This window comes from Gloeophyllum trabeum, assembly GCF_000344685.1.
Source record: "Gloeophyllum trabeum ATCC 11539 unplaced genomic scaffold GLOTRscaffold_00007, whole genome shotgun sequence".
NCBI classification, from domain to species: domain Eukaryota; kingdom Fungi; phylum Basidiomycota; class Agaricomycetes; order Gloeophyllales; family Gloeophyllaceae; genus Gloeophyllum; species Gloeophyllum trabeum.
In genome coordinates, this window is record NW_006920416.1 from 1,163,563 (window position 1) to 1,179,127 (window position 15,565).

General features: G+C 55.3%; 5 protein-coding genes across 5 annotated transcripts; 1 reads left to right on the forward strand and 4 right to left on the reverse strand.

Moving 5' to 3' along the window:
* The first annotated feature begins 31 nt into the window (after positions 1 to 31).
* Positions 32 to 1,208, forward strand: GLOTRDRAFT_138875 (coatomer protein). Its single transcript, XM_007868235.1, has 3 exons — positions 32 to 329; positions 456 to 681; positions 785 to 1,208. Exons 1-3 carry the CDS (start codon positions 149 to 151, stop codon positions 933 to 935), a joined length of 558 nt encoding a protein of 185 aa, XP_007866426.1. The 5' UTR covers positions 32 to 148; the 3' UTR covers positions 936 to 1,208.
* A 4,300-nt stretch (positions 1,209 to 5,508) lies between these two features.
* Positions 5,509 to 6,458, reverse strand: GLOTRDRAFT_76633 (chaperone J-domain-containing protein; the record flags this gene model as incomplete). Its single annotated transcript, XM_007868236.1, has 2 exons — positions 5,509 to 5,993; positions 6,055 to 6,458. The coding sequence occupies 2 exons, from the start codon at positions 6,456 to 6,458 to the stop codon at positions 5,786 to 5,788; spliced, it is 612 nt and encodes a 203-aa protein (XP_007866427.1). The 3' UTR covers positions 5,509 to 5,785.
* Positions 6,459 to 7,345: 887 nt separating this feature from the next.
* On the reverse strand, positions 7,346 to 8,802 carry GLOTRDRAFT_61216 (kinase-like protein). Its single transcript, XM_007868237.1, has 5 exons — positions 8,686 to 8,802; positions 8,405 to 8,634; positions 8,140 to 8,355; positions 7,725 to 8,089; positions 7,346 to 7,665 (listed from the first exon to the last, which is right to left on the reverse strand). The coding sequence occupies exons 1-5, from the start codon at positions 8,711 to 8,713 to the stop codon at positions 7,563 to 7,565; spliced, it is 942 nt and encodes a 313-aa protein (XP_007866428.1). The 5' UTR covers positions 8,714 to 8,802; the 3' UTR covers positions 7,346 to 7,562.
* A 454-nt stretch (positions 8,803 to 9,256) lies between these two features.
* Positions 9,257 to 12,945, reverse strand: GLOTRDRAFT_76639 (ARM repeat-containing protein). Its single transcript, XM_007868238.1, has 9 exons — positions 12,794 to 12,945; positions 12,415 to 12,744; positions 11,394 to 12,315; positions 11,263 to 11,336; positions 11,093 to 11,203; positions 10,727 to 11,038; positions 10,188 to 10,662; positions 9,856 to 10,130; positions 9,257 to 9,804 (listed from the first exon to the last, which is right to left on the reverse strand). The coding sequence occupies exons 1-9, from the start codon at positions 12,896 to 12,898 to the stop codon at positions 9,625 to 9,627; spliced, it is 2,784 nt and encodes a 927-aa protein (XP_007866429.1). The 5' UTR covers positions 12,899 to 12,945; the 3' UTR covers positions 9,257 to 9,624.
* A 170-nt stretch (positions 12,946 to 13,115) lies between these two features.
* Positions 13,116 to 14,466, reverse strand: GLOTRDRAFT_138879 (mitochondrial carrier; the record flags this gene model as incomplete). Its single annotated transcript, XM_007868239.1, has 6 exons — positions 13,116 to 13,477; positions 13,528 to 13,683; positions 13,736 to 13,957; positions 14,015 to 14,213; positions 14,269 to 14,337; positions 14,386 to 14,466. The coding sequence occupies 6 exons, from the start codon at positions 14,464 to 14,466 to the stop codon at positions 13,248 to 13,250; spliced, it is 957 nt and encodes a 318-aa protein (XP_007866430.1). The 3' UTR covers positions 13,116 to 13,247.
* Between the last annotated feature and the right edge of the window lie 1,099 nt (positions 14,467 to 15,565).

The following is a 15,565-nucleotide window of genomic DNA, read 5'->3' on the forward strand; positions in this document are numbered from 1 at the left end:
GGTGCGGATGATGGCCGTGAGCAAGACGCGTCCTGCTAAGCGCCTGTGGCCACCACGTCTGCTCATCCCTGCCCGACGCTTCCATCAGAGCCGAAACACAAAAGTACGGCAAATAAATCATCTGTACCAGCTTCAGGCCAGGCGCACGATGAACCTTTCCTTGTATACCATCTCCGCCTTCATCATCCTGGACAGCGATGGCCACCGCGTCCTTGCCAAGTACTACCGCCCAAAGAGCCATCCGCAGGGCGAGAGCAAGTCATTACTCACCTTGAAAGAGCAAAGAGCATTTGAGAAGGGCTTGTTTGCCAAGACGAAAAAGCCGACAGGTGCGCCCAGCTGAGTCTTCCTAGTGTCATCCGTTTGGCTTACAACTGGCCGGCAACCCCTGCTCTCTGCATATGGATACAAATCATCTGTATCATTCTTTGAATAACGATACTCTACTTATGAAGGCGATATCATCCTCTACGACTCCCACCTCTGTGTCTACAAGCACTCGCTCGACCTGATCATGTACCTGGTCTCCCCGCCCGAAGAGAACGAGCTCATGGTCCACTACGCGCTGTCCGCCTTCTCCGACGCACTGCACATGCTACTCCGGAACCAGGTCGAGAAGCGTGGCGTGCTTGAGAACCTCGACTTGGTGCTGCTGTGTCTAGACGAGACCATTGATGACGGGTGCGTTTCTTAAGCCCTCCTGTACGCCCCTCCCTCCCCTGCATCCCTTCTACACTCCTTTATCATCTTTGTGACAGATTGGCTGATACGGATCTTCACCCAGAATCATCGTCGAGACAGATTCGACAACCATCGCGTCCCGCGTCTCGCGACCCAGAGCAGACACGACAGAGATCGTCATCAACGAGCAGACGATCATGAACGCGTACCAGACCGTCAAGGAGCAGATGAAGCAGCGCATCGGGCAGTTCTAGATTCCCTTCCCCTTCCTCTCCTCCTTCTGTGTTGCAAGTGTCGTAAGGGTACTTTATTTATTGACGGATCCTCTCCCTGCTTTTGCGCGTACTCCCGTCAGATGGATGACCATTTCCTGCCACTTACAGCGTACCCAAGCTGTATTCCCGTTCAAACCTGGACGCTGCTGCTGTAATCTGGTCACCTTCACGATTGTGACATGGGTGCTATAATGATCTCCTAGCCAAACTACATGCGGCCGCCAAAACGCATACAAGGGCGGTGTTTCTCGGGATGCCTGCCGACTCAATCAGCATCATCCGAGCTTACCAGTCATAAGGTGCGCAGACCGTGGAGGCATCACAAGCCGCATTTGCTAACTTTTGGTGTAGGTCATGTAGTGCACTTAGATCTCGATCCGTCTGCCGCCACTTCTCACATACCTTTCCGAGCTGATGTCGTCCATAGCAATAAAGAAAACTGGAACCCCTCACATAGCGCGAGATGCATGCCATAGACGAGGGGCGGCGTACTAGCACCTTCGCTGGCAAGTCGGCCTCCGGCTCAGTAGCTGGTGCAATGCTTCTGCCTAGGTGTCCGCTAAGCATAGCTGATCGTCTCTGGGAAAGGAGGCGTGTCGAAACGCACTCGCTGGCCTTGGGCGGTGCGCTACAGGAGGAACGGGACAATCAAATGGGAGGAATGTCCACGTACCACGACATTTGATCGCCTGTCACCTCAGCTTTGCTATATCCTCGATTGGGCTCCTGGCCGTACCTCCCGGCGGCCCTATTGCATCAGCTAAGTGCACGCACATTCTTGTACGCAGTGTAACGATAGGTCTCGGGCCTTAGTAATGAACCATGAACCATTGCTCTGCACTATCACTTCCATTAAGACTTCTGCATGCCACGACACTCTACAACAACACACGAATCATCTCCCGAAGGGGGGGGGGGGGGCGGCTAGTAAACTCTGACATGTGTGAGCATGTTTGAGACCAGGTCAAAGTTCTCGCTGGTAACGAGTCGGGTGAAGGCGCCGTCGTCGCGGGCAGGCTTGGCGTTGTACAACTCGGCCGCCGCCGCCATGTGATGCACGCGCGCAAACGCGGCGTGGATGCGGAGGTACTTGGGGTTGGGAACAGGGATAGCCTGATTGCCCATGAACGACGGCTGGAATTCGACGTCGAGCACTCTCTGCCCGTTGCCGAAGGAACCTTTCTCGGGAAGCCATATGGCTTTGTAGTGGTTTGATTGGCCCTCGATCTGCCTTGAGTGAGCGAGAGCACGCAGTACAAAACAGCAATCCCTCACCTCGTCGAGACAAAATTGCAAGGACCCGAAAAGAGGTGCTCGTCTCGGGTCATAAAGATGGCGTTTTCAGGGGAATTAATGGTCTCCCTAATATTGACGCCGGTCCAATGGTGGAGCATATCCCAGGTAATCGCGGGATCCTGTGATGAAGTCAGCATATTCTTGGCCAGAGAGACGAGCAAAGGAGCCCAACATGTAAGCGATTTTCGTGGAATTCATTGAGAGAGAATGGAAGGATGTGTGCTGCATGCATTACAGCACTGGGTTCGGCCGGGGGATTCACTCGTTGCTCACTCGTTGCGACACCACACTTCTGTCCAACACGCGTGATTGCACAGCGGTCATTTTCCCGGGTAGCCACCTATTTCGCGAGGTTGACGCGATTCATTGGGCAACACTCACATCACACACCTGTTTTCGCAGGTCATCCTGTATTGATCGAGTGGCGGACTCTATATGCCAACGGCAGTTGCGTCGAGAGTAGGAGTCTGACTGCTGCTAGGATTCGATGATGGGTACTATCCTGCCGCGCAAGTGCCTTGACTACTGTCCATTGGTAGAGCAAAAAGAACATGCCGTGCCAGAACTCACATGGTCTCATAAGGTAGTCCCACCAAGCTTGAGCTGCATTAGCCACTTCCTCAGGCCCTTTCTCGTCTTGGACGTGAATGACGATAGCCACATATCGACGTCCGTCCTCATGAGGTGCATACATGAGCATCCCTCGTAGAAAAGCTGCGAGACTCTAAGCCCTCAGGACTGTTGGCATCGAGCACCTTTTCATTCCTGCTGATGATGCTATGTGCGCGTTCGACAAGAAGGTCAGTGGACCGCTCCGCGTCGTCGAACAGTTGACTATAGTGCTCAGTCTTCCACGACAGAACAGACGAGTCAGACGGAGCTCTCCGAGTCAAGGTAGGGGAGGAAGAATTGGTGTGGCTGTGAGACATATGGTGAGCACAGAGCAGAGGACGTCCGACGGGCAGAAAGTATATGACCAAACCAGACAAGGTGGCATAGGGCAGACCTTTCGCAAAACCTTGGGCAATTGCCCAGAATTATTGCAAAGGGGTTAGGTAGCGACAGCATGTGTGACACAGTGACAGCATTTCCTTGCAGTAGCTGTAAATAGGGCTCATTCCTCTTACTGCCGGTGCACCCTACTCCGGTTACGATCACAGGCTGTTCCCCTCCCTGTCCATGTAAAATAAATTTCTGACCGGTGCTTCACTCTGCTAGGTAGAATGGAGGACGTTGGCTGAATGTGGCGTCCCGAGTTTAGTCGGGGTGTGCACAAAGATAGAGCGGAAGGGAAGGGAAGGGAAGGAAGAATACAACCGTCCGGTACAGGGGGAGCCAATCCGGTGCTAGGGTATCCTGGTACGGAGTATGGGCGTCTAGATGCGACGTCGGTGCGATGATCGTCAGATATGATTGTCGTGATACACTATGCAAACAACATCTACCCCAGCGGACTCCGGAGGCCGCAATGCAAAACGAAACAGACAGCATAGAGTGATCTTCAAAACAGTAAGCACAATACAGACAATAAATAGCAAGGCGTGGTGTGGTGAGGTGAGTGGATGGGTGTATGCATACAAGTTGAGTCCGTGTTGAATGAGAAACGACGCCGAACCCGACCTCCGCCCGAGTTGAGTCGGGAATAAACCAAACGACGCGTGTGCGGGGCGCATCGATAAATATCTGAAGCTTTTGATTCCATCCCCAGCCCTCCGAACGGCGCTCGGCGCGCCCATTGACAACGACAGGATGCGTCGCGTCCCGAAGATCTTCATCGGCAAGACGTCCCGATGGCCATTCTATTCACTCACGACGCCGATGGAGTCAGAGTGGCGTTGCTGCACTGGCCCGGGCGGGTGAATACCCAATGCTACATACGAAGGACAAGCACGTGAACACGAACCTGTCTTTCGCTGCGGAGCCCGCGCTGGTGGTCATAAACTTGAACGCGGCGAAGGTGGAGGCGGCGACGAGCGCGAGGCCCTCGACGGCGAGGATGAGCGCGTTGCGCGGCTCGGGGGAGTAGGTGAAGTCCGGGTGCTCGTACACTTTCATTGACCGCATCTCGGGCTGAGCGATGAAAACGAAGACAAAGACAAGAGCCAGCACCTCGCGCGAGGCTTATAACGCCAGCCTCAGCCATCGATCACAATCAGCCCGCCTGCATTGTGGCCGCGACCGCAGAGCGTGCTCGTCGGCGGACAGCCCCTGCCCCCGGACGAGCGAATCAGCGCGCGCGTTCGCATCATTCCAGCGGCCGCACGCGCCCACATCCGGTCTTGTGCCCCCCGCTAGTCCCGTTCCAGCTCAGACATTATGTAATCGGCGAGCAGGTCTCGGCGAGCATACAAGATGTGTTCCGTGTTATTGTCGGAACCGGTGAAACGGAGACATCGCGGATCCTGTGTCGCCCCGTGTCAAACGCCAATCAGTTATCGTCCTGCGATGTGGACGGCTTGCTCTTAGTCTTAGATCGTGATGGGGCACTTGGTTGTATGTAGCAGCAATGCCCCGACCGAAACGGAATTGGACAGTATAGTGGTCACGCCAGCACTGTTCTATTTGTACTTGCACATACACCAAACAATAGTAATAATACACCCACTCAATCGACGAGTCACACCCCCCTCAATACGAAACCGACCGCCCCCGCACAAAACTCGCCACCCTCACCGGCTGGCGCACGGGGCTGCTCCGCGACCACGCAGGCTCCGGCGACGGCCGCGGCGACGGCAGCCTCCCCGCGCCCAGCCGGCTCTCCCCCTCCCCCTCCTCCAGCTTCACCTTCTTCTCCACGGGCGACACGCTCCCCGGCGGCGACGGCAGGCTCGGGCTCGCATGCACCGACGCCGCGGCCGTCGGGATAGACGGGACAGTCGCCGCGCTCGGCACCCGCGTCCGCCCACTCCCCGCCCCAACTTCCGGCGGCGCCGTCCTCGCGCGCGCCTCCCCCCGCCGCACCGCCGCCTCCCACACCGTCCGCAGCGGGCCCGCCTCCACCTCGCGCCGCAACCTGCTCTCCACAATCATATCCTCCATCTCCCTCGTCAGCAGCCCCACCACCTCATCCCTCCCCGCATCCCCTCGTGCATTCTGCAGCGTCCGAAACTCCTTATCGATCAGCCCCGCGACTATATGCGCGTCAGTCTCCCTAATCCGTGTGCCAGGCAGGGAAGCGGCGAACACACACCTTCCCGATCCAACACCCTCGCAGCCCCCCTCACCCTCTCCGCCACCGCCTCCCCGCTCACCGCCTCCCCCACCTCCGCCCCCTGCGGAAACACCACCGGCGCGACGCGGCTCAGCGCCACCGAGCAGAACAGGAACAGCTGGTGCAGGAACAGCACGTGCTGGTACGCCACGCGCCGCGGGAACAGCCTGGCCAGAATCCCCTGCGAGTGAGAGCTCGACGCCGGGTCATCAAGAAACAGGGAGTGGGAGTGGGAGTGGGACGAGGACGTGGGCGAGGGCGAGGGCCCGAGCAGGAAGGACAGCTCCGAGGCGACGAGGCTCAGCAGGAGGAGGTAGCGCCACTAATCCATGTCGTCGTCAGCGCAGGTACTAAATAAACGGCAAGGCGGGGGACGTACGAACGCAACCGGACTCGGCTTCCCAACCGCCGACAAGAACAGCAGAAACACGCCGCTCACGATGTAGAACCCGCTCGCCTGCATCAGCCCGTGCCGGAGGTACTCCCGTACCGTCGCGCAGTGGCTCCAGGTGAGTGCCTCTGGGCCGAACCTACCGCCCATCCCATTCAGCCGCCCACATACACATTCAAGCGCAAGCGCGAGGCACGCACCGATCGTACGAAAACCGCCGCACCGGATCCCTCAGCGCCTCAAACGCATCCCGCACCTGCACAAACCGCCCCTCCCCCGCGGGTCCCACGCGATCCGGATGCGCGCGCCTCGCGAACGCGCGGAACGCCGATTTCAGCGCGTGCTCGTCCGCATCGGGGCGCACACCGAGCACCTCGTAGAGGTTCGGCGGGAGCGCGCGCATCGCCTCGGCGAGGTTGTAGCTGAGGAAGAGGAGGACGACGCAGGCGAAGGCGATGCGGTAGTGGAGCGCGTATTGCGCGGTGCCCGGGCGCGGCGGGGAGGGGAGGAAGCGGTGGTAGAGCCGCAGGCATTGCGCGGTGGCGTAGTCGGGGAGGTAGGACCATGCGGCGAAGCGGCCGAGGGCGTAGGCCGCGGAGGACATCGTAGATGATTTCGATTAGATGGATGGAGATGCAAATGTAGATCTGCACAGACAGCGAGCAATCAGCACGCAAACAAGGAACACAGACTTGAGCCAAAGAAAACATGAACGCTCAGGCGCACGAATAGCAAAGCGCGCATTTCGATCTCATCCCCCCGCACCCAACTCATTCCCCGCCCCAAGCCCGCCTTGTGCGCACACAACCACACGCCGCCGCCTCGTTCTCCAGCAGCGGCGCTTATAGCATGCACGTATAAATCCTATCGGCGCATAAAAAACAACCACGTCTGCGACCGCCCGGCAGGGGTTGTCCTCCTCCTGCCCGGCTCGGCAACCGCGCCACGAAAATCAACCCGCTCCCATACGCCATCCAGGCATCGGGTGCGGGCAAACAAGCTGTAGACTCGTCCTTTGCCGCGCGCCGTGGGGCTCGGGGCGCGCGGCCTATCAGGAGTCCCGAAAGTAATGAAACCAGGTAGTAGTAGATGTGATGATGTGTGTCCGGCCTTAAGGCGCGCCACGGCGCTCGCGGGTGGCCCGCCGGGTATCGGACGAGAGGGGGCTCGAGGGCGGCGCGGGGCAGCGGGGTGCGGGAGTCGACCCTTTTACTAGGACATCATAGCAGAAAGAGAGGTGTCCCCGACAGCTCACCTGGGAATAGATTTCGTACCGGGGGTTGTTGCTGCGCGTTGTCGTTGATTCTCGGATACAGAGTGAGCTTAGCAATAACGAAGGAAAGCATACAGCGCGGAGGGTGAAGACATGGTAAGTAGCCAGCAAAGGATGGCTGGCAAGAATGAACAAGCGAGCCACAGCGGGGCTGCAGCACCACGGAACCGTGACGGTGACGCGCGGGTCACGTGGCTCCCTTGCTCTACTCGAAAACGACCAAGTCCAACATTCTGCGACTCATTTTGCGTACACTACGGGTACAACAAGACTATTAACATCTCCTCCCGAGCGTACAGAACGTCGAACAGTCATTAGCTACGTATACAGTCCGCAGAATACATCGCGAGGGCGTGGAACGAATCATGACCGTAGGAAAGGAAACTACCGATACAATAAATAATCGTGCCTCGTCAAGATCGTCAACCGGGGAGGCTATGACTCCGCGTAGTCAAAGTCGGGGAACTGGTTCCCGAAAGGATCGGGCCCGGACGCCCCGTAATGCAGCGTGGCGTTGTCCTCCGGATATTTCTCAAAGCTACATACCAGACTTCGTGAGCAGGCGTACCCTCACAAAGTCAAAGCAAAAACACGTACGCGCTGGAATCGCCGTCCCCGTTGATCTTCGGCAGGTACGGCGCCGTGATCTCCCTCGCCAGCAGCTTCCGCCAGTCGACCTCCGCGAACCACGGGTGCGCGAACACGTCCCCCGCGCCATGGTGCAAGTTCCCGTAGCGCTTCGACGGGTCCTTGTCCATCAGGTGCTCGATCAGATCCATCGAGTGTGCGCTGAACACGGGGGGCCAGCGGATGTACGCGAGCCCATGCCCGATCTTCTCGTAGAGGATGACGGGGTTCCCGTCGGGCTGGTGGAAGGGCGGCAAGCCAGAGAGCATCTCGAAGATGAGCACGCCCAGCGCGTACCAGTCCACGCTCTTGTTGTACCGCTGCTTCCCGATGATCTCGGAGGACGTAAGTATGAGAGACACATGAAGAGAAGAGAAAGGCGTACTTCGGGAGCGAGGTAGTCGGGTGTACCGCAGAGCGTCCACGTCGTCGTGTCGCAGTGCTTCGCAAATCCGAAATCCGCGATTTTGATGTGCCCGTCAAAGTTCAATAGTATGTTTTCGGGCTTGAGGTCTCGGTAGATGATGTCGAGGCTGTGAAGATGGTGGAGAGCGAGGGCAACCTCTGCGGCATAGAACTTCGCCACAGGATCCGGGAAGCGCTGGATGCGATGTCGGCGAATGCACAACACCTTAACAGCGGCTACTCACATTTGACCGGCGTAAGAGAGTGAAGAGCTCCCCGCCGGGGACGTAGTCCATCACCATATAGAGGTTTAATGAATCTTGAAAGCATCCCCAGAGGTTGATAATGAAGGGATGCTGAACGGCCATAAGCATATGCTGCTCGTCGTTCGTGTGCGACACCTGCTTCGTGCGCACGATCTTCTCCTTGTTCAACACTTTCACCGCGTAGAACCGCAGATTGTGTTTACTCCGCACTAAGGCGGTGTCGGTAATGCAAAATACGACGATCACGCTGATCGACGCACCAAGATGAACACGGCCGAAACTGCCCATCCCCAAGGTCCTCTGGATAATGAAATCGCTCAGGCGATACGCCCCTTTTGTTCTCCGTGGCGCATAGGTCGGTGAGTATAGGGTATCCCCATCCAAACTCCTGCCGAGGTCGCTCCCGGGGTAACCCTCGCTGGACAGCGACACCGACGGACGCGCCGAGCTCGAGCCAGCCACATTTCCGGGGCCCTTCGACAGCGGCCCGTGCTGATTCTGTTTCTGCGAGGCGATGCGCCCAAGACGGTCGGTCATGCGCTGAAGCATGTTTGCTGGCAGTGAAGAGAGGTGAGAGGGAAAGGAGACGGTGGAAACAAAGACTATTGACCAGCTGTGGCCATTGTTCTTGGTTAGGCGGATGCCAACCGGCGGAAGCAAACGGATTGATCGGTCTTAACCGAGGGGTTATCTAGATTTAATTTAGGTTCTGACTGGCCTTATTGATATCGTACAGGGCAGCGCAGGCCATGGGCACACCGCAGAGGCATTGATATTTGGAGAGGTATAAGCACACATTCCTATAGCTAGGGCGGAACCAGGGTTTGGATATGGGATGACGAAGTTATATAGATGCTTGAAATCGTCGAGTTCGTGGTAACTACTGTATACTATCTACTGCATGCAATGGAGAGGAGAAATGACTACTGCTACGAAAAGAGATGAATTGACGTATGCAAAACAGAGGGCAAGACGATATACGACATTCAGGAGGGAAGGAGTGGAGGACGATGCACGTGGAGCACAAGCATGCTAAAAGAACAAGATGGGAAGATACTACAGCTACGGTAAGATCCAGATGCACAAAGGGAGTCATCACAGCGCACAAACAACAGAGACGTCAATGGAGGGAAAGGGACATAGCTATTCTTATCTTCTTTTGAATTCACAGGACCGGACGCGCAACATCCACCGATGTCTTACACACCATACCGCTGGTGCAGCCTTTCCTGAATACCAGGAGGGAATGTCGCCACTTGCTGTGCCCACCCGGCCGGATCATGCTGCTTAAATCCGCTCAGAAGCGTTTGAAACATCGAGTTTAGCTCTGGCGTCGGCGAGTTCCACCGGACAATGGCATTGCAGAACCAGAGGATACTCTGAAATAGCAATTTTAGCGCAAGCATACTTTCCAGGGCATGTCACCTGACCTTGGCGATCCCAGCAGGATTCGTCTGCACGAGCGTGCAGAATCCTCGGAAAGCGGAATCCTTTTCCTCATTGTCGCGGATCTCGTACAACGCCTGGCACCATGCCTGAGCAAATTCAGGGAGATGTGCTGCAACGAGAGTAGGGTGCATAAGTCCAATACGGCCTATCGACACGGCAGCATTCTCGTGTAAGCTACGTGGGGCTTTAGGGTGCAAGAGGATCGGTATTAATCGGGAAATCAGAGGATTGACCCATTGCTGGAACTCGGGATCGTCTGCAATCAAAAAGTCGTGAGCATCCATGTAACAGCCAGCGCAACCACAAATCTTACCACGACCGTAACGCAGAGCTACCTCTCCGACGGACCAAGCTGCGTTATTGCAGGCGCTGATGAATTCAACCTTCGGTTCGGGGTCTAGCTGCATGATCAGCTCGGCCATGATACCCGGCATATGTGGGCGCAGCAAAGGGAAACACGACATGGCCATATCTCCAACCAATGCGTAACCGGATTGCCTCACAGGCGCTTGGGGATGCTTGAGACAGACCGTGAGCAACGAGAAAAGGTTCGGCTGTGTTTGGGTGATTAAGGGCTCCAAAGCCATACCAAGGCCTTGCGTCAATCCTGACAAGAGGTCCAAAGCGACTACCAAGAATGACCGATCGGGCTCATCCATATCTGGGTTCTGCTGGTACGCCTGATATTGTAATAGCGCGTTATGGATGATATTGTTGCATCGGATGAATATGGGGCCGGCATATGGGAGAAAGGCAGGGCCCATCGCGATCGTTACTGACGCCAGACACTAACAGACAGATCATTTGGCATGAACGAGGTTATGCGCAACGAGCATTATTCCGAGGACATACCTCCAGTAACGGCACAAGATCTTCGTCATCATCCTTGAGCTTCTCCCACTTCTTCATTAATGGCGGCATCAAGATTTCGACGTACATCGGGTCGGCCAAAGCCCTCCCGACTGCATCAGCCAGGGTACCCACTGCGTCGTACAAGATCAACATGTTCTTGTGTTGATACTTATCGAACGCGAATACCAAATTTCGCAGAACGGGTTCCAGGTAAGGTGCCAGCTCAGGGCCTGCGTCCTCTTCCAGAGTCGCAAACGCGCTGCAACCAGCTTCCTGCACGCGCTTGTTGTTGTCAAGCACCATGCGAAGTAACTAGGCGTGGGTTGAGACGATACGTTCACAAAGACAACGGACAAGGTCACTGACACCTTCCATGGTAGGAACGAAGAATTGGTTCTTGTGCTCTTCCGATGCAGGCTGTGTACACCAACTGGCGTATCGACCCAGAGTCCAACAGGTGATTGACCGGACTAAAGGCTGGAATGGCATATCGTCAGAAAAGGGCCTTGAAAAGGGTCATGATGAACCATGCAGACCTTCGGGTCACTCAACGTCTGGATCAGGTACGGTACTAACATTGGCAGATGCGGCTCGATCGCGTCGATACATCCTATATGGATGGAGGGTCGACGATCAGCTGAGCCTGTGAAATGAAAATACTACGTACCTTCAGCCATTGCACCTAGGGCCAAGATTCCGCTCTCCCTCTGCAACCAATCCGGACTCCAAAGCTTCTCCTTCAACGGTTCGAGGAGTACCGTCAGAAGGTCCTGTCCAAACCTCACAGCTAGAACGTCCAATGCCGCGGCTGCGCACTTCCGCAGGTTCCATTCCGTGGACATCTCATCCGCAAAATCGTCATCATCCATATCGTACTCGTCCTCTTCGTCCGAGTCTATCGTCTCCTCGCCATACGCGCCTACTCTAGGCTTCCCATCGCCTGCGCCTCCACCGCCTCCACCACCGCCACCATTTGCTTCGCGCTCATACCCATGCGACTTGCCGCCGTAATGGCGAGGCTTGATGTCCGTATCCTTGTCGGGCACATCGGCATCTTCAACATCACCCTCCAACCACAGTAGATCGTCCTCGCCATACACCATGCAGTCCAGTAAGACTGGGGCCACCTTAGAAAGCAGAGGATGAAGGTATGGCGCTAGTTCCGGGTCTTCGGCGAAAGTGAGCCAGAACTCGCAGGCTTCAAGGGCAACGTTTTCATTCTTGTCCTTGGTAGAATATAGCATGTATTCTGCCACGTTATTCATCTCTGGCATCAGTTTCTCGGGGCGCGACGCGAGCAGCAAAACGAGCGCTTGGCAGACATGCCGGCGTACAGCGGGATCCTCGTCTGACGCGCGTTTGAAGAGGCATGCAATGAAATTATCGATGTGCGCGTACAGCGATTGGCAATTGATCGGCACGAAGTAGGAAAGACACGCGACAGCGTGCGCACGCATTCTCGGGTCGGGATGTTCGGTGAGGACGAGGAACTTGGGGATCATGAAGTCGAGCGGTCGCGTGCCGTTGATGTCAATGTCCAATTTTCGTGGGTAATCCTCGCAAGCCTTCTCCAAAACGTTGAACGCAGCCTACGAAATGACATGAATCAGCATTGCTTCATGAATTCATTCATATCGGAAGGTAAAGCCTGTGACAACCCTAACCCCGTGACAAGCAGTAAGACATACCTCTTGTTGTCCTAAATCCTGCGAATCAAGTGCGGCAACCAGCTGCTGTAGACACTCCGGCCAATTTCTGGGTTCGAGGACCCCAAGGAAGGCGACCAAGTCTTGACCCGCAGCATTGCGTACAATATCGGAGGAGTCGCCAAAGGCCTGTAAGACGGTTGCTTTTACATATTGCGCCACTTGAGGCGATGAATGAAGGATCAGCCGGGAGTTATTCTTCAGTAGATATCCAGCAATCGTCCGGATGCGTTCCTCTTCCTGCGGCATAGAGCCAAGGATGTAAGCTAGATACGCAATATAATCTGGGACCCGCGTGAATTGGTTAAGTTTCTACTGAACGGTCAACTTCCGAACCGACAGATACTATCCGTCTGCGTACCTGCGTGATTGTTCGTTGAACTTCCTTATTGTGGGTATCCGTAGAATCGTGGATGGTCTGCAGAATTTCCTGCAGACCAGCTTGTTGCGGGGTCCATACAGACATATCTGGGGCCAGAACGCGTTTTATACAGATATATGCAGAGGAGACGCGTTACAGTCTGCTGTACACCGCGATGTTATGCCTCTTACCATAACCCAAATCTGTTATTTGTCGCTATTTGCGCATACCTATACACGTGACGCTTAATTGTAGTCACGTGCACTGTCGCGCGGCCTGGCAAGTTCGAAGAGTTTCGAAAGAAGAGCCAGGACTTAGAGCAGAAGCTACGAAGGGATTGCATTGCCTGTGAGTATTGATACAATATGTAGTGACTGCTAGAATATTCCAACGACGATCTCGTCCACTCAAGACGCATGTCCGACAACAAACCACAGAAACTGACCTGTCATCCTCACTCCGAGTAACTCTCAGTGACATCCGTTTCCTTGATGTCCTCGATGATCCTCCGAACGCGCTCGTAGACCGCAAACACAACCGCCTGACCGGGTGCCACGCGAAGCACCCGAGGTGTTATTCCCTTATAGAAGGAGCGAACGCCTTCTTGTTTCCACATGTCCTGAGCAATCGCCATTATACGCTGAGCCGCCGACACTCCCGGTGTAGCAGGAGATTTCTGTAAACCTATATCTCTGCATTAGCTTACGTCTCAATCATGGGGCTCATGGACGTACGAGTCTTGATGGTATCTATCGGAGCGTTGGAAAAGGGCCCCATGGCGCCGGATATTAGTCCAATGAGCATGTGTTGGTATGAAGGTAGGTCGGTCAATTCAGGTTGCTTATTATGTGCAAACTTCTTCAGCTGTTGATATGCCGTAAAGTTAGCGCCTATGGCTCATGTCAGATGGCGCGAGTAGCTCGTGAAGTAATATTTGCGCACCCTGGTTCGTGGCTTGTCTGATTGCCGTGAGTGTAACACCGCGATACAAGGCTGATACGCCTTCTTCCTTTAGGATCATGTACACTGCATGGGCAGCGTTCCGGTATCTGGGTACGTCCATGGGATCTGCCAAGGAATGATACTGCGCTTGTAATCGAATCTTGACCACCTCCATGGGTGTCACCACCAGCACTGCCTCCGTTGTTCCCGCACCCAGACCAGCTACGCAAAGGGATGTAAGATGAGGATGAGCGCATACGACTATAGACCGGCACTAACCTAAAAAGACGCTCCCCATGCTCGCTTTCCCTGTCTCTTTATTTGATAGCCAATCCTTGTACGCCTCAAAGCTCGCGAACCGCACAGCCATCTTGGGGACGATTCCACCGAGTACAGCACCAAGACCCTTATACAAGGCTAAAGGGGTTTCTCTTTTGACGATGTATGCACCCGTTGCGATGAACCCCCGCGACTTCGTCTATAGTACGTATCATCAGATTAGATAGCATAGTACGGAGGTATCCCACACGTACCCCTGGTGCTCGACCGGATCGCGAGAGTTGCATTCGCACTTTGATGGTGTCCAAGGGTTGACAACATAGCTAGCCGAGTCAGTTTACGGCTGACAGGGGCACAACAAGCGAACATACTGCCTCCATGGCACCAGCAATCCCTCCTGCGGTGATGTGGGTGGCGAACCCGACCTGTTTCTTGTCGCCGGATCGTGACATGCTGTAGTGTGGACTCAACCAAGGGGTGGAACCGAGTTCAGGGACCTCTCTCAGCACCGCCTATATAGCTCCTGGGCTCCGGAGTGATACCATGACTTCAGACAGAGGCTGCTTGAATGCGGGGTAGCACGTGAAAACAATTGAAGCGCACCTTGCCCCTATTGCTCCCCCGCATTCGTGCTTCGGGGGAGCCGCCTAGCTTCCGCCCCTCCGATATTGCCGTCGTCGAACCCGCTGCCCGCTCTCCTCCCGATGTTTGACTGGCCTCGGCCACGAATGTCTCCGCAGCCACCATCACCCATCAAGTCAAGATGTCGGAAACCCGTGTGCGCTTTTGCCATGAGTATCGCTTGCTGGTCTAGCGAGCTACTTAGGCAGACTACTGAGGTGCAGGGTGGAATGGGTGAAGGGTACACATGATTAGCGCATCATCCTTGTACCAGAGCAGACTTGGCTGTCGCGTCTAGCCTGACGTAAATGGCACTCGGGACGCGCTGCGCGGCGAGGCGGAATATCGTTGTGGCGGCTGGCCGTAGGCCACAAGCACTCGAAGCTTGATCAATCGGGTTCCACTGGTGAATTATTTTGTACTGCACTACAGTCGAGAAAGCCTGAATGTGCTGATGATATAACCCCATGCCCGACTAGAATGCTTTGAAGAGAGGGAATAACCTGTGCGGGAAACACGTGAATGAAGTCAAGTACCGGCTATCTGAGCAGTTGGTGCAAGTCCGGATGGTGACTGGTGCGTCCTAGTCTTACGAGTGATAGTTCATGACGAGTCTAGGATGCTTTCATGAGAAGATCTCTCATCACTGGCATTCTTAGGTTTGGGTCTCTACATGCTAAACATAGAGGCTTGCTATTAATACGCCTCTACGAGTTTGCACTATGTACTGAGTGCCAGATCTGTCCCCCCACATCTCTCGCTGGTAATTTAGAACGTTATCTGTGCAAAAGAATGAGCGATGTCGCTACGGCGCGTTATCGCCGACTACCGCCCCCATCGACGGCGAGAAGTTATGTCTGCAGTGACACTGACCGGTACCAGATACCGGACAATACCTCTGTTAGCACCGCACAGATAGGCGGAGGATTC

What these genes read in the sequence shown, in the direction of transcription:
- GLOTRDRAFT_138875 (XM_007868235.1), top strand. Translation starts at nt 149, where the DNA reads ATGAACCTTTCCTTGTATACCATCTCCGCCTTCATCATCCTGGACAGC. An exon ending in CAAGACGAAAAAGCCGACAG is followed by an intron (nt 330 to 455) that starts GTGCGCCCAGCT and finishes CTACTTATGAAG; the next exon opens with GCGATATCATCCTCTACGAC. An exon ending in GACGAGACCATTGATGACGG is followed by an intron (nt 682 to 784) that starts GTGCGTTTCTTA and finishes ATCTTCACCCAG; the next exon opens with AATCATCGTCGAGACAGATT.
- GLOTRDRAFT_76639 (XM_007868238.1), bottom strand. Translation starts at nt 12,898, where the DNA reads ATGTCTGTATGGACCCCGCAACAAGCTGGTCTGCAGGAAATTCTGCAG. An exon ending in TTCAACGAACAATCACGCAG is followed by an intron (nt 12,745 to 12,793) that starts GTACGCAGACGG and finishes ACCGTTCAGTAG; the next exon opens with AAACTTAACCAATTCACGCG. An exon ending in TCGTTCCTACCATGGAAGGT is followed by an intron (nt 11,039 to 11,092) that starts GTCAGTGACCTT and finishes ACCCACGCCTAG; the next exon opens with TTACTTCGCATGGTGCTTGA.
- GLOTRDRAFT_61216 (XM_007868237.1), bottom strand. Translation starts at nt 8,713, where the DNA reads ATGGGCAGTTTCGGCCGTGTTCATCTTG. An exon ending in TTTCGGCCGTGTTCATCTTG is followed by an intron (nt 8,635 to 8,685) that starts GTGCGTCGATCA and finishes ACACCGCCTTAG; the next exon opens with TGCGGAGTAAACACAATCTG. An exon ending in CCGACTACCTCGCTCCCGAA is followed by an intron (nt 8,090 to 8,139) that starts GTACGCCTTTCT and finishes ACGTCCTCCGAG; the next exon opens with ATCATCGGGAAGCAGCGGTA.